The 23179-nt window shown below is 42.5% G+C and overlaps 1 protein-coding gene across 1 annotated transcript in view; it reads right to left on the reverse strand.

Annotated features, from left to right (window-relative positions):
* The window catches only part of LOC142260464 (uncharacterized), a 70307-nt gene that overhangs the window by 35938 nt on the left and 11190 nt on the right, over positions 1 to 23179 (reverse strand). The window contains 6 exon segments of the mRNA XM_075331935.1: positions 11052 to 12133; positions 16452 to 16775; positions 16859 to 16982; positions 17065 to 17244; positions 17369 to 17507; positions 18590 to 18613. Coding sequence (XP_075188050.1) covers positions 11052 to 12133; positions 16452 to 16775; positions 16859 to 16982; positions 17065 to 17244; positions 17369 to 17446 — 1788 coding nt within the window. The 5' untranslated portion in view covers positions 17447 to 17507; positions 18590 to 18613.

The following is a 23179-nucleotide window of genomic DNA, read 5'->3' on the forward strand; positions in this document are numbered from 1 at the left end:
GCAAAAAAAATTGACAACCAAAGAAAAAATTTATTTGAAAAAACACTCCCCAAAAACATATCCTTTCACCAATTTATTGAAAAGAAAAAAAATTGGGTCCGCAGTATCCATTTTGGACGTCCCACGTCGCCTCTGGACCTTCTAGAATATGGGGGGCACGCTCAGGGAACGTGTCCCCCATTTTCTAGTAGTGCAGACCCTCCATTTGAGGAGAGTGGGTGCAAAGAATCTGCACCCACTCTCCCCGGGTCACAGCTGCACAGTGCCAAGCAGCAGCAGCCAGCGCAGCTCACACTGAACACAGGAAGCTGTCAGCTGCTCGGCACATGTGACCGGCGCGCACTGTGAAGGAGGAGGGGGCCGCGGGGGATCAGCGCTGTGACAGGTACGGGGGTTACCGGGAGGCACCGGAGGACACCGTGGGGAATAGTGTTATTACACATGCGACAGAAACAGAGGAGCAGGGCGGCCGGTGCGCTGCTGTGCGCGCGGCCATGTTGGATTTTCGGGAGGGGGGGGGTCGGGGCGGGCACTTTGGCGACACCGGGGGCTTTCCTGAACTTTGCCAGGAAGTGAGGTCAACAGGAAACCTCTTGACCTCACTTCCAGGTAAATACCTGCGTTCTGGCATGCCGACAAAGCCCGCTGACCGCAACAAAAATGCAGCGAACTGCGGTGTAGCTGCGTTCTGACCCGCATCATTGATTTCAATGGGGGAGAGAACGCAGCTACACGGCACAAAAGAAGTAACATGCTGCTTTTCTTTCCACACCGATTTTTGGCATTCAAAACGCTGCGTTTAGAAAACGCAGCGTGTGCACTGATTTTTCGGCTTTCTCATACACTTAGCTGGGAAAGCTGAACGCATGCAATTTGCCACTGAAATGCTGCGGCTCTAAACGCAGCGTTTCCGCAGTAAAAACGCAACGTGTGCACACAGCCTAAGACCATTTAAAGAGACAAGGAGAATCAGGGGGTGTGGTTAATTATATTTAAGCAGACCACACTTCAAAGAGTTCAGAATGGGACCATTCTCAACCAGATGAACCAGAGAGAGGACGGCTTATCATAACATCACAGCTATGTAAGATAAATGGACTCTTTTTCCCCTATCTTCTTATCTTTCTTTTTTAACTAAAGCCAAAACATTATTTTTCTGTAATGATTTTAACCTTTATTGAATAAATCCACATATGACTTTGCACCTATTTCTCTTCAATCGTTAATTTACTGGCTAAGCATATTTTACGTCAAATCCTATTTTTAACACTTATGAACTGTGGTTTATCAACATTGATTATGGACTTTGATTAAATATATGGACTTTGCAATAAAGAATAAAGTTTATGGATCTAAATGATAAATGCAATATTGGACTGTATCAAATCGATAATCATTCATCTTTTATCAAAAGATCTATTTCAAAAGACTGTGTTTATGCCAGATTACATCGGATATAAGACATCATCCCAGAGGACATCAGATGATGATTGGATCTTTTTTGCATCTTTTTAGTTTTAAGAAAGTATAATTATGTATTTTATATGATTATGAGTCACGGCCTACCATAACATAGTTACATAGTGTTACATAGTTACTAAGGTTGAAAAAAAGACCTAGGTCCATCTAGTTCAACCTTCCTCCACCAGTTCTACATTTGGTCACTAAGTCATTTATAACCAACAATGTTTTCTGTACTGAGGAAATCATCCAGCCCTTTTTTAAAAGCTGTTATAGTATCTGCCATTACTACCTCTTGTGGTAGGGCATTCCACAGTCTAACTGCTCTAACTGTAAAGAACCCTTTCCTGTTTAGCTGTCGGAATCGCTTTTTTTCCACTGGCAGTGAGTGCCCCCTAATCCTTAGTATTGTCTTTGGAAGAAATAAGTCATGTGCCTGTCCTTTATATTGACCACACATGTATTTATGCATATAAATGAGATCTCCTCTGAGATGTCTTTTTTCTAAGCTAAACATATCTAACTTTTTCAACCTGTCATCATATGGGAGGCCTTCCATTCCTTGTAGTAGTCTAGTTGCCTGCCTTTGAACTGACTCTAACTTGTGAATGTCCTTTTTAAAATGTGGAGTCCAAAACTGGATCCCATATTCCAGATGTGGCCTTACAAGTGATTTATAGAGGGGTAACAATACGTTGGGATCACGGGATCTAATCTCTCTTTTTATACACCCTAGAATCTTGTTTGCTTTTGCAGCTGCTGCTTGATATTGAGTGCTGCTGCTCAGCTTATTTGTAATAAGAATTCTCAAGTCCTTCTCCTGTTCTGTAGTCCCGAGTTTACTTCCATTTAATGTGTACGCAGCTATAGGATTACTCCGTCCTAGGTGCATTACTTTACATTTATCAACATTAAATCTCATTTGCCAAGTATCTGCCCATTCTGACATCTTATCAAGATCTTTTTGTAATATTGTACTATCAAGGTCAGTTTTTAATATCCTACATAGTTTGGTGTCATCAGCAAAGACTGACACTTTACTATCAATCCCATCCACAAGGTCATTAATAAAGAGATTAAAAAGAATTGGTCCTAGCACTGATCCCTGCGGCACCCCACTGCTGACTATAGCCCATTTAGAGTATGTACCATTTATGACTACTCTTTGTTTCCTATCTTTTAGCCAATTCCTTACCCAGTTGCATATTGTGTCCCCTAGTCCTTGCTTCTGGAGCTTTAGTATAAGGCTATTATGTGGTACAGCATTAAATGCCTTTGCAAAGTCCAAATAAATCACATCAGCTGCATTACCAATATCCAGGTTTGCACTTACCCCCTCATAGAACCCCAACAGGTTGGTTAGACACGACTTATCTTTCATGAATCTATGCTGTCTGTCAGTTATTATATTATTTTCTGCAACATATTTTTGCATGTCATCCCTTAAAATGCCCTCAAAAACTTTGCATACTACTGATGTCAGGCTTACTGGACGGTAGTTGCCTGGATCTACCCTCTTACCTTACTTAAAAATCGGTACCACATCAGCAATCCTCCAATCCTGAGACACCAACCCTGTTACAAGTGAGTCTAAAAAGATGAGATACAGCGGTCTGTCAATTATGGAGCTCAATTCCCTCAATATTCGTGGATGAATGCCATCTGGCCCTGGGGATTTGTCAATGTTTAATTTACTCAGTACGTAGGCGTACTTCTTCTTGTGTTAAATTAATTATATCGGGTGGTGAACTATGATTTTTCCCTTGTTGAATGATCCCTGGTACAGTCAGTTCCTTGGTGAACACAGATGAGAAATGCCTATTTAATATCTCAGTCTTTTGTTTGTCCTCTATAACTAACTTGTTATTATTATATTTTAAGGGGCAATACTATTCTTTGTTTTCCTTTTGGCATTAATGTATTTATAAAAGATTTTGGGATTTATTTTAATGTCATTGGCAATTTTTGTTTCAGTAGCTAATTTTGCTTGTTTCATTTCTTTTTTGCATTTCCTATTGATATCTTTATACTCCTGAAATGCTATTTCTGTATTCTCAGCCTTCAAGATTTTAAACGCCTTTTGTTTTTGTTTTATTATACTTTGTACAGTCTTATTTATCCATAATGGTTTCTTTTTATTCCGGGACATTTTATTACCAGAGGGTATAAGTTTTTTACAGGACTCTAGCAGTATATCCTTAAACTTTCCCCATTTATGTTCAGTATCCCCAGTTATCATGACTTTGTCCCAATCTACACATTTAAGCTCTTCCCTTAATTTGTTGAAATCAGCTTTCCTAAAATTCCAGGTTTTAGCATTTCCCCTTTGAAATGTTCTATTGAATATTACGTTAAAGCTTACCATATTATGATCGCTGGTGCCCTAGTGCTCCCGGACCTGTAGATCTGGAATTGTATCCGGTGTATTTGACAGGACCAGATCTAGCAAACTATCTCCCCTCGTCGGTTCATCTACCATCTGAGAGAGGAAATGGTCTTGAATGGTAGATAAGAATTTACAGCTTTTAGCACAACCAGAAGATTCTATGTCCCACTGAATGTCTGGATAGTTGAAATCCCCCATAATAAGAACCCGATTACTATTATTATTATTATTATTAGCTGCCTTTTCAATTTGTTCCAGCATTTCACCCTCTATTTGTTCAGGTATGTTAGGAGGCTTATAGCAAACCAATTAACATTTTTCCATTATTTCCCTCCCCATGTACATTTACCCATACTGACTCTACATTGTTGCAGTTCCCCCCAATGTCATCATTCAACACAGGTTTTAGGTTAGATTTGATAAATATACACACCCCATCACCTTTTTTGTCTTTCCTGTCCCTCCTAAATGTACTATAACCCTGTATGTTTGTCACCCAGTCATGGCTTTCAACCAGCCAGGTTTCCGTAATGCCCACCACATCATAATCCATGGTTGACATAAGAGTCTCCAATTCATTCATTTTGTTTGCAAGACTTCTTGCATTTGCCAGTAGACATTTAATCCTAATAACACCTTTATTACTCCTAGCCTCCCTACGTTCCTTGCATGTCCCACCCCCTCTAAGCTTTCATTGACCCCTACCATCTCACTGTCTCTATCTGCTCTATCTACATGAATCCACATTATAATATTGTTGAACATACAACATGAATAATGCAAATTGATTATTATTTTCATTATTATTATTGACATTAATCCACTATCGCCAAAGATGGAAAGAAGATCTGTTATCTCATTTATGTATTAATTTTATTTTGGGGGTTTCATTAATAATAATTTACCCGCCTCAAGGGGGAATTGTAAAAACATTAAAATTAATACATCTAGTTATCAAACACTTTATAATAGGACATATTGAGTATATACAGTATGCTGCCAGTCCTGTCTATATTTGAGGGCATAACTTATTGATAACAGTACTTATAGAAATGAATATTTTGAGTCTGTATTGAATATAGATAGATAGATGCTGACAGTGAATATATATAGACTATCTGGAAACTTTCAGAGGCTTACATCATACATTCAGCAGAATCTCCCTATATGGTTTTGAACAGCTGCATATATAAAATAACACATGGTGGGAGGGGAACTCTTGCTCCAGAGAGTCGAACTACACACATGTCGAAGCTGCTGGGGGCCTGAACCATGCACCCATCCAAGATGAAGCAACACATGCTGTCAGGCCTACAGTATATCATGCTTGCCTATCCATTCAGGAACCTGGGAAAGATGAAGACTTCTATTGATTTAGTAAAAATATGGACTATTATTAACTCCTCACGTAAGCTAACGAAGAATATTGTTTTCCTTCTCTGTAATTAATCAATTCTATTATTAGTCAAATCATTTTTACTCAATATAAATACATTATTTATTTTTACATTTTTTAAGTCTATCGGTTCTTATATCTCATTGCGTATATAAAGAAAAATATATTTAAGGCATATATTTTTAACAAGGACACCATGCCAGATGACATCAGATATAAGAAGACACCATGCCAGATGACATCAGATGATGACCGGATCTATTTTGTATCATTTTAGATTTACGCAAGTATAATTATGTATTTTATATGATTATCGGCCACGGCCTACCATAACATGAATTCACATCCTTATATTGTTGAACATGCAACAAAATAATGAAAATTGATTATTTTCATTATTATTATTGACATTAATCCACTATCGCCAAAGAAGGAAAGAAGATCTGTTATCTTAACGATGTATTAATTTATTTGAAGGGTTTCATGTAAACTTTCCCTCCATAGGGGGAATTGTAAAAAGTTCACATTTATCAAATAATTTATAATATATAATACATCTAGATAATAAATGTATAGATGGCAGAACTTACTGATGACAGAAATTATAGAATAATTAATATTTTGAGTCTGTAATGAGAGAATATGCATACATACATATATATACATTTATATATATAAAAGCTGACAGTCTTGTCTGTAGCATTACATCATGTGTACGGCAGGTTTTCTTTATATGGGCATTGACAGCTGTATTAGAAATCTATATATACACCATCCCATATGATATTCAGGGACACCTCGAAGGGGAAAAAGAGCCTATTCGGAGGGGTGTTTGTCTGCGAGAGGACACATGTCGAAGCTGCTGCAGCCTGATCCATCCACCCATCTAGGATAGAGCATGGATGATGAAGAAACTTATTTCTTCTTATGGCGCTATAATAATAAATAATAATAATAATAATAATAATAATTTCTACAGAGTTTGTAAAGAAATGGACTATTATTGAACTCCTCACGAAAGCTAACGAAGAATACTATTTTTCATTTCTGTAACTGAACTGTTCTATTTTTGTCAATCATTTTAACTCAATATAAAATACATCTTTTTATTTTTACATTTTTGAAGTCTATTTCTCATGTGTCTTATCACATATTTAAAGAAAAATATATGCAGGACATTTATTTTTTAACAACCGGTGCCTCTCCCCCCGCCGCCGATGCTACCGTCTCCAATGACACCCCCGGCCTGTCACCTGTCGGCCTGTGTGAGTAGTGTACCGACCCCCCCCTGCTCTCCTTGCCGCAGCAGGCGTGCATGCAAAGCATTGTGTGTGCGTGCATGGCAGAGCATGGTGTGTGCGTGGCAGAGCATTGTGAGATCTTGCGTGGCAGAGCATTGTGCATGCATGCATGGCAGAGCATTGTGCGTGCATGGCAGAGCAATGTGTGTGTGCGTGTGGCAGAGCATTTTGTGTGCGTGCGTGTGGAAGAGCATTTTGTGTGCGTGCGTGTGGCAGAGAATTGCGTGTGCGTGCATGGCAGAGCATTGTGTGTGTGCGTGGGGCAGAGCATTGTGCGTGCGTGGCAAAGCAAAGTGTGTGCGTGCGTGTGGCAGAGCATTGTCTGTGTGCGCGTGTAGAAGAATATTGTGCATGCGTGTGGCAGAGCATTGTGCGTGGCAGAGCATTGTGTGTGCATGCGTGCATGAAGAGCATTGCGGGTGAGCGTGCGTACATGCAGAGCATTTTGTGCGCGAATGCATGCAGAACATGGCGTACGTGTGGCAGAGCATTGTGTGTGTGTGCTTGTGGCAGAGAATTGCGGGCATACATGCTTGCAGAGTGTACATACAGAGCATTGCGGGCGTGTGTGCATGCAAAGCATTGCGTGCCTGCATGCAGAACATTGCGTGCGGGCACGTGTGTGGCAGAGCATTGTGTGTGCATGTGGCAGAGAATTGCGGGCGCGCATGTGGCAGAGCATTGCATGTGCGTGCGTGTGGCAGAGCACTGCGGGCGTGCGGCAGAGCATTGCGGGTAGTCGTGCATGCAGAGCATTGCACCCTCATGCTGCTCAGTCACACACACAGTATATACACACACAGTATATACACACTGTACACATTGTATATAGTATATACACAGTATATACTGTAGTATATACACACAGTACATGGTATATAGTATATACACACGCTGGCTCCACCGCCCTCATGCTGGGTGCTTGGTCACACACACAGTATATACACAGTGTACACACAGACACACTGTGTGCATCTGTGTGGCAGAGCATTACATGAGTGCATGTGGCAGAACATTGCAGTTGGGCATTCATGCGGCAGAGCATTGCTGGTAGGGGGCATGCAGAGCGTTATGAGGGGAGCACTATGTAGCTGTCCTTGGTGACACTTTAGAAATTTCTGGTCACCAACAAAATAGCTCTGCACTGTGTCCCTAAACTTCATTCTCTCTTATCCTTTTGGAAACACCCAGATTGGGAGGGGGAGCTGTAACACCACACACAGGAGAGCAGATTCTGCCCACTTTTACTGCAGCTGTAATGTGAGCTGTTTCTACAGTAGGATTTCAGTAGCTGCTCCCCCTAGTGTTTAAGAGTGGAAAATATCAAACTTTTTAATTTTTCTTTTTATATTTTGCTCAATTAAAAATAAATAATATTTAAACAAAACATTAAAACATTAATACTTTACATTTTTTCAGTTATTTACATTTTTTTTTTGGGTATGACACCTTCCTTTTAAGATCTACCAGTTGTCGAAATGCTGCTCTGTGTATAGCCCAACCCACACCACTGATTGTGCACAGCTGCCAATGAGCATAGACAGAAAGCCGCCAATCAGGGGTGGGGGCGGGGTTATACAGAGCTTATGGAGATGGATGATACATGGCAGCAGTTTTACTAGTTCTCTAGTGATAATCCCCTAGTGATAATACAGTGATTTTATCAGAACTGTAGCAAGCAGCCCAGTAAGTGACACATCATTGGAATCAGAGTCACTCACCATCTTTATATTATTCTGATTTTTAATTAGGAGGTAAACATTTAGTGACAGAACCCCATTAATTCAGAAAACCCCAGCATAGGTATCATAAATGTTACTTGCTCTTCACCGACTCTGAGTTAAGCCAAATTTGTGACACTTTTCGAAGCCTGTGTGACAATTTTTTGGCATAAAACGTTGATGAATTGGGACCAGAGTGTCTTAACATCCACATATCTAGGTGTCATGGGTGACAGACAGTCGTGGTTTTTTTTACCATCGACAGTCACGTGGTTTCTTGCCATCAACAGTCACAGCGTCTAGCTAGAATGCTTCCTGACTTTCCATTGTTCCTGCTGTCAGATTTCATTGGTATAGGAAGCTTTCCTGCTGGATTCATCTCTCTCCCTTTCAGACCCAGCAGGAGCTCGACTTTCACCCAGCTGTTGATTATCAGTATTCCCTTGGTGTTTAAATAGTCCCTTCCTTCCTTTGGATTGTGCTGGTGATATTTTCAGTTCCTTCAAGCAGAGGTTGCAAGCAGGTGGTTTGTTCTCCTCTGTGGTATTGTTGCTGAAAGCTCTGCTGCTCTCCTTCCTGAGTCATCTAATACAACGTAGTTCATGCTTTTCCCCATGTCCCCTTTGTGTTTCTCTAGTTGTTTATTAGTGGGGTTGACGAAGAGCTCATCCCACCAGTTCCCTATTCATGGCCCAGCACTAGCGATACCTAGGGTCAGGTATCTAGCACGGCGCATAGGTACGGAACCTATTTAGGGTGTTGATGGACCCCAAGGATCAGCAGTAGATTAAGTCAGGGCTCACCATCTTCAGTAGACACAGGGTTTCCCTCCCATTCCCTTTCGCCGTGCGCTTGGTACTTCCCTGTACCGAGCATGACACTAGGATGCAGTGTGATTCAATTCTCCCCTATTTTTGTGTGAAATTTCTACAGCTCTGCCTCAACTCCAGAGGTTCTGAGACAAAATCATCACATCTAAACAAGAGAAAGACAGGCATGAAGAATATATATTTTACAAGCATTTATTAACAAAACAAGTTTTGAAATGCAATTATATACAATGTGATATACTTAAGAGTTCCTATCGCCAATCTGGGGCTGTGCTTTTTAGTAAATAAAGCAGTGGCCAACCTGAGATTAGTGAATTATCTAAATATAATCCAGTGTCAAAACCTTTCACAAATGTTCCTAAAGGCTCTCGAAATACCAAACTTACTAGCAAAGTTGAGGCTGAATTTCCATTTTGTGGGATCTCAGTGTGCATAGCGGGATCACACAAATCTCTGCAGCTGCTCTAAGCACAAGACATTGCTCTCACAACTAATCCAGCGCGCTCACATACTTTAAGATTTTACTAAACTGCTTAAGAAGGATGCTGCAGAGCTGGGGGTCGTAGAGCTCACTCTTTCACTGTGAGACTGATCGCTGAGGGTTGTGGGATCTCATAACCTGGAAGTTTCTTTTGGGGGACATTAGGAACACTTATAAAAATTGTCAGAGAAGTTTAGTGAAAGAGGGTGGTGCCTGAAACGGTCAAACTTATTCAAGATAATTTGTGCCCTTTTATGATATGTGATTTTGACTATTGTACTTTTACTATTTGTTAACCAATTACCATATTTTTCAGACTTAAAGAGACATTTCTCCCCCCCCAAAAAAAGTGTGTAGGAAGGGCGGGGTGATGTCTCATAGTCCGAATGCTCCCGAATGAGGCTGAAGGGGTAGTGGTGGAAGAGTGGGTCACAGGAGGCAGGAACCAGCACCAGAGCCAACAATGCGCCCTCTAATAGCGAAAGTGAATATTCACTGCTGCTCACTCCCATAATCCTGTCTACCTCTAGACACTGAAGCTGGCATCAAGGGGTGGGCAGAATTATGGGCGTGGGGAGCAGTGACTATTCATTCTCCTTAATAACAGGCACATGATCACCCAGCTGCCAACTTAATGCTGCAGCTGGGTGATCACGAGTATCTGCTATTAGAGAATGAATATTCACTGCTCCCCAAGCCCATAATCCCGGGTGTTGGGAGCAGTGAATATTCTGGCAGCTGATATCCGCATGTAACTGCAGGTGCATGGCAGTGACGTCATGCGATGCGCCGCTTACACAATGAATTCACTTGCCGGCATCAGAGACAACACCGCACACTGGGGGAGCAGAGAGATGGTGAGTATAATCATTTTTTTTTTATGTCTGCAGTGTGATGAGGGACATATATACCAGGATGACAGCAGAACCAGACATATCATTGGTGGAACCTGCAGCCCAAGAGGTAAGGGGGCCCATTTTCACCTGTAAATATCAAGATGGGGATCCTATATACCAGGATGAAGGCCATATACACCAGGATGAGAGACACATAACTGCAAGGGACCCAGGATGGGGGTCATTAGTACAGAATTGGGGAATTTACCCCCTATAACAATGTCAGCAGCAGATTACCCCCATAATAGTGTGTCATGACTACATTTTTCTTTACTTTTCCTATTTTCCTCCTCTAAAACCTAGGTGTGTTTTATGGTCATAATAATACAGTAAGTTTAAAAAGAGAAAATGGTGCTTTCCCTGACCAATTCTTACCTGAGCAATTGATTTTTGGATAAAACCCTTTGACTCACGGTACAACATGTTGCCTTCTCCCATGTGACTCATCTGACAACAGGACCTGATTAATGATAAAAACATTTGCCAAATTCCGAATACAAGAATGGCTCCTCTACTGTGTGGGTTTTCTCTTAGTCGGCAAGAATTGATTTACCAGTTAAACATTTCAAATATTCACATGAAAGAGGTTCCTTCCCTGTGCGGCTTCTTCAGATGTTTAACGAGATCTGATTTCTGAGAATTACATTTTCCACATTCAGAACATAAAAATGGTTTATCTCGTGTGTGGAGTCTTCCATGGTCAACAAGAGATGATTTCCTAGTGAAACATTTACCACATTCCAGGCATGAAAATGGATTCTCCCCTGTATGAGATTTTTGATGCCAAACAAGAAGTGATTTCTGAATAAAACATTGCCCACACTCTGAACATGAAAATGGCTTCTTCCCTGTGTGAATTCTTTGATGCTCAACAAGATCTCACTTCTGAATAAAACATTTCACACAGTCTAAACATGAAAATGGCTTCTCCCCTGTGTGACGTTTTCCATGGTCAACAAGACTTGATTTCCTAGTAAAACATTTTCCACATTCTGGGCATGAGAATGGTTTCTCCCCTGTGTGAATTCTTTGATGATCAACAAGATCTGACTTCTGAATAAAACATTTCCCACAGTCTAAACATGAAAATGGCTTCTCCCCTGCGTGAATTTTCTGATGTCTAATAAGGGCTGATTTCCAAATAAAACATTTCCCACATTCTAAACATGAAAATGGCTTCTCCCCTGTGTGAGATCTTTGATGCACAACAAATTCTTTTTTCCAAGTAAAACATTTTTCACATTGGGGGCATGAAAATGGCTTCTCCCCTGTGTGAAGTTTTCCATGGTCAACAAGACTTGATTTCCTAGTAAAACATTTTCCACATTCTGGGCATGAGAATGGCTTCTTCCCTGTGTGAGTTATTTGATGGACATTAAAATGTGATTTCCTGGTAAAACATTTTCCACATTCTGGGCATGAAAATGGTTTCTCTCTTGTAGGAGCAGTTTCATGTTCCACATCCATTCTGTAACTTTTATTTTCCTTACAATTCTGTGATAAATCGGAATTTTGGACTTGTTTGCAAAGATCAGATGATAGAGCTTTCCGAGGAAGGACATCTGGAACAACAGCATGCTCTTCATATGTGATACTTTCATCATCTGGTATAAATTCAGAAGATATTAGATTTCCATCTGAACTGCCAATACAGTCATCTGCTAAAATTAAACACAATGTTATTATTTTTTAATGATATTATGTTGAAAGTACATTTTTTAAACCATAACATAATTAAAATAGGAAAAAATGTATTTTGAATCTGTTGTCCAATTTCGACATCTAAAGCCTGGTTTACACGCTTCAATAGATCTTTCAATCCGTCGTCGGGGTCAAGTTGTAAGTGACGCACATCCTGCATCGTTCGTGACGTATTTGCGTGTGAAACCTACGTGCAATCAAGATTGAACGCAAATACGGTGATCGCATACACGTCGTTTATTCCTCATACATTGGACGTTTTGTTGTCTGAACCTAGTCAATTGAAACGTGTGACATCCCTCATACGATTTTGATGTCTGAGGCTATGTGCGCAGGTGTGCGTTCTGCACCGCAGCTTAAAAAAGGTCTGCTTCAGAGCGCAGCTGAAAAGCTGCGTTCTGAAGCGCCTCACAATGTCTGTCATTCACTAATCTCTGTCAGTCCGTCACTATCTCTGTCCCTCTCTCTCTGTTCATGTCAGTCTATCCCTCTTACCCCCTCTCTCATATACTCACCGATCCCCGATCCCCGGCGCTGCACGGCATTCACACTGGTCCGGCGGCTTTTACTGTTTTGAAAAAGCCGGCCGCCCATTAAACAATCTCGTATTCCCTGCTTTCCCCGCCCACCGGCGCCTATGATTGGTTACAGTGAGACACGCCCCCACGCTGAGTGACAGGTGTCACACTGCACCCAATCACAGCAGCCGGTGGGCGTGTCTATACTGTGCAGTGAAATAAATAATTAAATAATTAAAAAAAACGGCGTGCGGTCCCCCCAATTTTAATACCAGCCAGATAAAGCCATACGGCTGAAGGCTGGTATTCTCTGGATGGGGAGCTCCACGTTATGGGGAGCCCCCCAGCCTAACAATATCCGCCAACAGCCGCCCAGAATTGCCGCATACATTAGATGCGACAGTTCTGGGACTGTACCCGGCTCTTCCCGATTTGCCCTGGTGCATTGGCAAATCGGGGTAATAAGGAGTTATTGGCAGCCCATAGCTGCCAATAAGTCCTAGATTAGTCATGTCAGGCGTCTATGAGACACCTTCCATGATTAATCTGTAAATTACAGTAAATAAACACACACGCCTGAAAAAATCCTTTATTATAAATAAAAAACACAAACATATACCCTGGTTCACCACTTTAATCAGCCCCAAAAAGCCCTCCTTGTCCGGCGTAATCCAGGATGATGCAGCGTCGCTTCCAGCGCTGCTGCATGGAGGTGACCGGAGCTGCAGCAGACACAGCCGCTCCGGTCACCTCCACACAGCAAATGAAGACAGCCGCGCGATCAGCTGAGCTGTCAGTGAGGTTACCTGCTGTCACTGGATCCAGCGGTGGATGCAGCGGTGGCCGCGAGTAACCTCAGTGACAGCTCAGCTGATCGCGCGGCTGTCTTCATTTGCTGTGTGGAGGTGACCGGAGCGGCTGTGTCTGCTGCAGCTCCGGTCACCTCCATGCAGCAGCGCTGGAAGCGACGCTGCATCATCCTGGATTACGCCGGACAAGGAGGGCTTTTTGGGGCTGATTAAAGTGGTGAACCAGGGTATATGTTTGTGTTTTTTATTTATAATAAAGGATTTTTTCGGGCGTGTGTGTGTTTATTTACTGTAATTTACAGATTAATCATGGAAGGTGTCTCATAGACGCCTGACATGATTAATCTAGGACTTATTGGCAGCTATGGGCTGCCAATAACTCCTTATTACCCCGATTTGCCAACGCACCAGGGCAAATCGGGAAGAGCCGGGTACAGTCCCAGAACTGTCGCATCTAATGTATGCGGCAATTCTGGGCGGCTGTTGGCTGATATTGTTAGGCTGGGGGGCTCCCCATAACGTGGAGCTCCCCATCCTGAGAATACCAGCCTTCATCCGTATGGCTTTATCTGGCTGGTATTAAAATTGGGGGGGACCGCACGCCGTTTTTTTTAATTATTTAATTATTTATTTCACTGCACAGTATAGACACGCCCACCGGCTGCTGTGATTGGGTGCAGTATGACACCTGTCACTCAGCGTGGGGGCGTGTCTCACTGTAACCAATCATAGGCGCCGGTGGGCGGGGAAAGCAGGGAATACGAGATTGTTTAATGGGCGGCCGGCTTTTTCAAAACAGTAAAAGCCGCCGGACTAGTGTGAATGCCGTGCAGAGCCGGGGATCGGTGAGTATATGAGAGAGGGCTGCTCAATTCACTTACTCAGGAGTTTAGCGGTCACCGGTGAGTCCTTCACAGGTGACCGCTAATCAGGACGCGGCACAGACAGAGCCGCAGCATGACAATGAAGTCGGGTGAGGTTCACCCGAGTTCATTCTGACAGTGCGGCTCTGTCTGTGTCTGCTGTCATCTGCCATTCAGCTCTGCTACATGGCTGTCTGTGGCTGCTGTCAGCGGCCATGTAGCAGAGCTGAATGGCAGATGACATAGTAAAAACGCATCCCTACACATTACACACGCTTGGCAAGTCAATAAATAAAAAAAAAAAAAAAAAAAAAAAGGGGTGCCCAATGCAAACGTCATGGAACACATGATCTAAAGGATCGCACACAAAATTGATCAATTTAACATAGACTACTAACGCACGTGTGACAGCAAATGAACGACCTACGTGCAATCTCATTCAATCGCATATGCGACCTGGGCGTGTCACATCGCATACGAGATCGCACACCTAATTGTAAGGTGTAAAGCAGGCTTAAAGGCCGCTTTACACGCAACGACGTATCTAACGATAGGTCATCGGGGTCACGGAATTCGTGACGCACATCCGGCATGGTTAGCGAAGTCGTTTCGTGTGACACCTACGAGCGAGTGCTAACAATCAGAAATACTCACCTAATCGTTGATCGTGGACACGTCGTCCACTTTCAAAATATCGTTGCTCGTTCTGGACGCAGGTTGTTTGTCGTTCCTGCGGCAGCACACATCGCTACGTGTGACACCCCGGGAATGACGAACAACAGCGTTCCTGTGTCCTCCGGCAACGAGGTGGGCGTGACGTTAATGTGGCTGCTCTTCGCCCCTCCACTTCTATTGGTGGGCCGCTGTGTGACGTCGCACGAACCTCCCCCTTTAAAAAGAGGTCGTTCGCCGGCCTTAGCTACGTCATTAGGAATGGAAGTCCGTTTGACGTGTCATAGCGATATTGTGCGTCACAGGCAGCAATTTGCCGTGACGCACAAATGACGGGGGCGGGTGTGATCGCCAGTGACATAGCTAGCGACATCGCTAGCAATGTTGCTGCGTGTAAAGCAGCCTTAAGATTTACATCTTTGATAATTCGGATCTACCATTCCTAGCACCAGTTCTCTGGAATGTGCTACAGTAAATAATCTGATTGATTGTCACAATGTGACTGCAGGATAATGAGGGACAGGGGGCTCCTATACTGTCCCTCACACTGGATTACCCCTGAAGTTGGAGATGCCGGAGTCCCATGCCTTACTATTCTCCTGACCAGATCTAATCTGTTATCCCCCCAGGAAAGGAAGGGACAGGAATATGATGCATACACAGATTAAGACAGATGGGACACATTTCAACCACCGTAAGTCTGGATTACAACACCTCACCAGACCAGTATTGGTAAACTTAAACTAGCATTAATGAAATAGTTCAGCGATACTTTCTCCTCTACAGCATGTGTTCAAAAACATTGTCAAAAAGGACCTTAAGCATTCCTTTAATAGGCATATAAACAGTGGGGCCGCTAGGAGGATGGGGATATAAAATTGCTCAGTTTGCACTCCCTTTACCCTAATGCTAGTCCTGCATACCAGCCTGTCTTCTGTTCAATTTATTTAGACTTCTGTAATTAAGAGACCTTTGGTTACATCATGTCACATGACTTTGAAGTCATCAAAGGTCCTTAAACAATCAACCTTAGAATACAACTGATGGGGTCCCTAAAAGACTGGGGTTCCTGAGAAATTGCGCAGTTTGATTCCTTCCAACACTGGCCCTGACTGTAACTAGGGCTTATTTTTGGAGTAGGGCTTATATTTCAAGCATTCTCCAAAAATCCCGTAAAATCATGCTAGGTCTTATTTTTTTTTAACGGTGTAGGTCGTCTTTTCGGGGAACCAGGGTATTCATGAACCCTCTGCAGGTGTTTGAGTTGCCTTCATAACAACATAGAGAAGGCACTAGAAACAAATAGCAGAAGAAGTAGAAGCAAAGACAATACTGCTGAAAAAAAACCCAGAGCAGAAAGCCTAAAAATGTTAACACAAAATTAGTGCAGAATTTACATGAGCAGATATCTCTTACAGGATAGAGCTGGAGGAAACACATCCTGAGGAACATCGGGATCTTCTTGTTTACAGTCCTGTGGGAAAAGAGGATAGGGACATCTCTCTGGTGTTGTCCTCTTACAGAATAGAGCTGGAGGAAACACGTCCTGAGGAACATCGGGATCTTCTTGTTTACAGTCCTGTGGGAAAAGAGGATAGGGACATCTCTCTGGTGTTGTCCTCTTACAGAATAGAGCTGGAGGAAACACATCCTGAGGAACATCGGGATCTTTTTGTTTACAGTCCTGTGGGAGAAGAGGAGGGAGACATCTCTCTGGTGTTGTCCTCTTACTGGATAGAACTGGAGGAGACATATACAGGGATTGAATTAATTCCTTACATACATATAATTAGAGGCCGTGTGTATTTAGTCCTGTCTATTACCTGGTGATGTGAGGGGCCGGGGAACCTCCATCATATTGTCCTTGTACACATCTTTGTGTCCTTCTAAATACTCCCACTCCTCCATGGAGAAATAGACGGTGACGTCCTGACACCTTATAGGAACCTGACACATACAATGATACCATCATCCCCCGATCCCTTCATAGCGTTACTTTATAACATCCCAGAATTCCCAGCAGTGTCACCTCTCCAGTCAGCAGCTCAATCATCTTGTAGGCGAGTTCTAGGATCTTCTGGTCATTGATGTCCTTCTGTATCAGGGAGTGAGCTGGTGGCCCAGTGATTGGGCTCAGGGGTCTTCCCCATCCCTCAGACACAGGGGCCTGACAGCGCTCACTAGAGGTCTTCTTCACTACTGTGTAATCCTGGTTATGGAGAGACACAGTAATAAATCTCACTCCAGACATTTCCAGAGTCCTCACCTCTCAGTTCTGTCCGTTATTCCCATAGATAAGAATGATGTAATTTGACGACATCAGAATCTCTCACCTCTCCAGTAAGCCGGAAGAGGATCTCTAGGGTGAGGTGTAACATCCTCTCCGCCATCTTGTCCCTGGCCAAATCCATCCTGGACAGGAAATTCTTTAAACAGAATAAAACCACTGAAAGGATCCAATATTATAAGGACCTGAATGGGAAGGAGATGAGCCGATATGTAAAATTGATGGAGATAATAATGGAGGGAAGATATCATTTGGGTAGGAAAGAAAAAAAATTCAACATGAAATGAAGTAGCAAAACCGACCCATAAAAGTATTGCACCTAAAAGGGCATCAATGAAAAAGTCAGCTCATCAAGCAAAAAACAAGTCCTCACTCAACAAAGATGTCAGAAAATGGAGACACAAACTGATTTTTTAATGTTTTGTTTTTTTTTTACAAAAGTCTGATTTTTATTCACTACTAGAGGTGAGTGAACCTGGAGTTCGGTGTTTGGTAAAAACTCAGACTTTTCCAAGATAGCAAAGTTCAGGTTTGGAGTTCGGGGGCTTTACGTCTGCAAACCACTCTCGTGTGATCAGATGTATTGTGCACCAAGAAATAAAACTGAAAAAAGCCGCCCTCCCCCGGAAGTGATCTGTTTATGGCTGCATGTGGGCGGAGACCCGAACTGCCAATCAGTGACTTCAAATAAAGTTCAGGTCAAGTCCAAGTTCAGAACCAATCAGGAAGCTGCTGGTGCCCATAGCAGCTTGTGGTCAAGTTCCATGAACATGACTCAGCTGTCACATGCTGGTCACCAATTCACCACTCAGTGCACATGACGTACAAAGTTTTGCTATAAAAAGATAGGACTTGCTTAGTGACATTTGGGGAACCTTTCCAGGACGCTCAAGTCACTGTTCCTGTGATGAAAAGGCCGGGTTGTTTTTCCTTCTCACTAATCGAGTCCCTCCGATGAGAAAGGATTGCCACAACATAACGGTAATGTTGATGCATATTTCTGTTATTGTATAAGATTCAATGACTATAAAGTAGTTCTAATGCCTATGTACCATTGATTATTCATGTGCTATTAAAATAAATAATATCTTGCCATAAAGAATCTTAGTATTTGTGCCTGATTAGGATATCAGTGAGCGCTTCATAAATACGGGCTTTCAGCCCCATTTTTAGTAGAATTTAGCAAGACACACGGGTCCGCTCATCTCTAGTCACCACTTAGATAATAAGAAATGTGGATGTCTAATATTGCCGTAATCACACTGACCTGGAGAATCACGCTGACCAGTCACTTTCAGCACATCGTGAATGGAGTAAAAACAGAAAACAAAAACAAAAAATTGGATGGAATTACATTTTTTTTTTTCAACATTTCACCGCACTTTGAATTTTTCCTTAATTTCCAATACATTTTATGGTAAAATTAAAAACAGTGAGTCATTTAAAAAAACAAAACAAACAAACCAATCCTTCATACGGCAATGAGGGCGGAAAAAAGAATAAAAGCCGCGCAGTTACACAAAATCATGTAGCATCAGGAGCAGAAATCCGTCCATCTCTACATAAGACACAGACATTTTATTACCGCCTCTGTCTTCTCGGTCACTGTATACACAGCTCTGCGGTGCAATGCAGCGGGAACGGCGAGAGACCTGACAGCGACACAGAGCTCTGTGTGAGAGCCCATCCACTATTAGTACTTGCCAACTGTAATTTTCTTGGGGTCTGGTGAGTGCAATTATTTTTTTCGGGGGGGGCTGTATTTGCTTTCTTTTGAGGGTCGCCGCTGTCAAAGAAGCCATTTTGTCCTGTTCCCCATTTTGTACCATTTTGTCTGGTTATATAACTGCTTATATAACTGAGTATGAGTAATTGATGTTCTATTTCACATCTGCTATTTGCTATTGTGATAACTTGGTTTCCTAGAATTGTTATTCTGTTACAAATATGTACTTTTCTTAGAATATGCTGTTTGTGTCCCAAAATCTGACTAATTCTGTTTCTTGTCCCAAAAATATGTCTTGTTAAATGAGACTTGGCATAATACTTCTTATCACATCCTTTAAAACCTTTGCATCCTTTCAGCCCAATGCTATTCATTTCTATTATAAATATATCCGCTTATCCTTGAGACCCTATACTCCCTTATGTGTTTTTCTGTTCAAGTATTTCCTTGGAACATAATATTGGCTGTTCTTTGTTTATGTCCCAGAAGTATAACAAAGATATGATATTTGGTATCCACCTAAAATTGTGCAATTATATCACATCTCATATTATGTAACCAGCTTGTCTCATATTATGTAACCAGCTAAGAAGGGTATAAAAAGCCCGGGTAACCAATAATAAACAGTGTTAGATCGATTTTTAACAGATTACAGACGTGTTGTCTTGGTTTGTTGAAGCGTCACACTCAGAATCGGCCGATCCACCACAGCTACCTGAGAGGAAAGAGGGCCCGGCTCTGACAATTTGGAGGCACCTAGCGAGCCACCCCAAAACTGGGACCAAGACTTTCCCCTTTCAATCCGTCCAAGACTGAACACAGCAATCTTCCTCGCTTGAACAGAGAATACTAACATCAAACCTGGGTAAGTTGAGCTTTTTGATCTCAAAGTATTTTCTCTTCAAGAGGGGATAGATGGCGCGAGTCAGTCTCAGGGTGATATAAACAGGAAACTCGCAAATCCTCAGGTATCCTTTATGTTGTTTTATGTTTATTGTTTGTTTGTCTTGTCCTATATGCCTAAACAAAATTGTAGTTCTTGTAAGTAAAGCTGCTAAAAGTTTTTTTCTTCTTCTGTCTTTCTACTTTAACAATACTAACCTATTAACTAATATAATACTTGGCTACTTCTTATGACCTTTTTCCATCTGATAATTGAGAGGGTTTTTTTTTTTTAGGTGGTAATATTCTATCACTTTCCCCTGTATTGTCAGAGACTTAGGGGTGCTTCACACACAGCGAGCTCGCTGCCGAGATCGCTGCTGAGTCACGCTTTTTGTGACGCAGCAGTGACCTCATTAGCGATCTCGCTGTGTGTGACACTGAGCAGCGATCTGGCCCCTGCTGCGAGATCGCTGCTCGTTACACACAGCCCTGGTTCGTTTTCTTCAAAGGCGCTCTCCCACTGTGACACACAGATCGCTGTGTGTGACAGCGAGAGAGCGACAAATGAAGCGAGCAGGGAGCAGGAGCCGGTGTCTGACAGCTGAGGTAAGCTTGTAACCAAGATAAACATCGGGTAACCAAGGTGGTTACCCGATATTTACCTTAGTTACCAGCCTCCGCAGCTCTCACGCTGCCTGTGCTGCCGGCTCCGGCTCTCTGCACATGTAGCTGCTGTACACATCGGGTTAATTAACCCGATGTGTACAGCAGCTAGGAGAGCAAGGAGCCAGCGCTAAGCAGTGTGCGCAGCTCCCTGCTCTCTGCACATGTAGCTGCATTACACATCGGGTTAATTAACCCGATGTGTACTGTAGCTAGGAGAGCAAGGAGCCAGCGCTCAGTGTGCGCGGCTCCCTGCACACACAGCTAAGCGGTGTGCGCTGGTAACTAATGTAAACATCGGGTAACCATACCCGATGTTTACCTTAGTTACCAGTCTCCGCAGCTTCCAGACGGCGGCTCCGTGCAAGCGCAGCGTCGCTTGCACGTCGCTGCTGGCTGGGGGCTGTTCACTGGTCGCTGGTGAGATCTGCCTGTTTGACAGCTCACCAGCGACCATGTAGCGATGCAGCAGCGATCCTGACCAGGTCAGATCGCTGGTCGGATCGCTGCTGCATCGCTAAGTGTGAAGGTACCCTTACAGGGAAAGTGAGGGGGGAGAGAAGAGACTGCAGCGTTGTGACCTTATGACCCACCCTCGCTGTACAGAGCTCATGGAATTGGAATGCCGTGTATTAACTGAGTTAGAAGTATGTAATTTTTTTCTGGATGGGCAGAAACAGAAGAAAGTTTAGGATTGTTTTTGTCTCAAATATATGCTCAGCTTGGTCTTGCAGAAGGAAATGGTGATGATGCATGGTTGATTTATCCACAGGCGTTGAAAAGCTTTTAATTCCTCTATAGTATATATTGATAACAGTTGTTTTGCATCTCTGATGATTAGAGGTACAGTCCAAAACGCATATGACTTGTGAACATTGTCTTTGCTCAGTAACATTGGTGAGGAAAGGATTTAGGAAAGTTGTTGAAGGGACTAGGAATGAGAGGTGATCCACTGGATTACACTCTCTGGGAGTCAGCCCTAGTAACAGGGTCAGAGGGATGGATTTGTGTGCGTGGAGAACAAAATCATGATTGGCGCGAATATTGTGCTGCCTGTGGCAGACCAAGACCACGCAAACAAACAGGACTTTATCCAGTCATTTTCACCAAGACTGGGAAACCAGGTCCCCAGCACAAGAACAGGGGATGGGATCAGAATCAATATTGAAGACAATGAGACGCACATCCTGTACCATGGGTGACAAGGAATAGAAGTGTCAGCATCGGAGGATTCTGATGCATGAGGAATATATAGCTATTGTAATTGGAATTGTGTTATATTTGTTTGTGTGTCTTTACTTGCTTAGACAATGGTGTATTAGGATTCAAAAAGAGCAGAAAGAAAAAGCTGGTTTGATTGCCTTGGAGGCGGGAGGTTCAGTATTGGCTGCTAGCAGGTAAATACTAAATTCGAACGGAAGGGAATTAGTAGCTAGCCGGATAGTCAATCGCTTAGAACTGCAAGACAAGGATCGCGACTTTTGAGCAGTTCAGCAGATAGTGTGATACGGTAACACGGAGATCGCTACCCTTGAACTAAAACACTATGGGAACCAGTCTTACCAGACATTCTACTAAGTCAAACAAAATTGATCCAAGATTCAAGATGATTGATTTAGTGAGAATGGAGAATGGGGAGAAGGCAGTAAAGAATAGTGCAAAGATACTGAAAAAGGCTGGTATGCCTAAAACAGGTTACATAGTTACATAGTTACATAGTTACTTAGGTTGAAAAAAGACCTAGGTCCATCTAGTTCAACCTTCCTCCACCAGTTCTACATTTAGTCACTAAGTCATTTATAACCAACAATGTTTTGTGTACTGAGGAAATCATCCAGCCCTTTTTTAAAAGCTGTTATAGTATCTGCCATTACTACCTCTTGCGGTAGGGCATTCCACAGTCTGACTGCTCTAACTGTAAAGAACCCTTTCCTATTTAGCTGTCAGAATCGCTTTTCTTCCACTCGCAGTGAATGCCCCCTGGTCCTTAGTACTGTCTTTGGAAGAAATAAGTCATGTGCCAGTCCTTTATATTGACCACACATGTATTTATACATATAAATGAGATCTCCTCTGAGATGTCTTTTTTTCTAAGCTAAACATATCTAACTTTTTCAACCTGTCATCATATGGGAGGCCTTCCATTCCTTGTAATAGTCTAGTTGCCCGCCTTCGAACTGACTCTAACTTCTGAATGTCCTTTTTAAAATGTGAAGCCCAAAACTGGATCCCGTATTCCAGATGTGGCCTTACAAGTGATTTATAGAGGGGTAACAATACGTTGGGATCACGGGATCTAATCTCTCTTTTTATACACCCTAAAATCTTGTTTGCTTTAGCAGCTGCTGCTTGACATTGAGTGCTGCTGCTCAGCTTATTTGTAATGAGAATACCCAAGTCCTTCTCCTGTTCTGTAGTCCCGAGTTTACTTCCATTTAATGTATACGCAGCTATAGGATTACTCCGTCCTAGGTGCATTACTTTACATTTATCAACATTAAATCTCATTTGCCAAGTATCTGTCCATTCTGACATCTTATCCAGACCTTTTTGTAATATTGTACTATCCAGGTCAGTTTTTAA

Source organism: Anomaloglossus baeobatrachus, unplaced genomic scaffold, assembly GCF_048569485.1.
Source record: "Anomaloglossus baeobatrachus isolate aAnoBae1 unplaced genomic scaffold, aAnoBae1.hap1 Scaffold_109, whole genome shotgun sequence".
Taxonomy (NCBI): Eukaryota; Metazoa; Chordata; class Amphibia; order Anura; family Aromobatidae; genus Anomaloglossus; species Anomaloglossus baeobatrachus.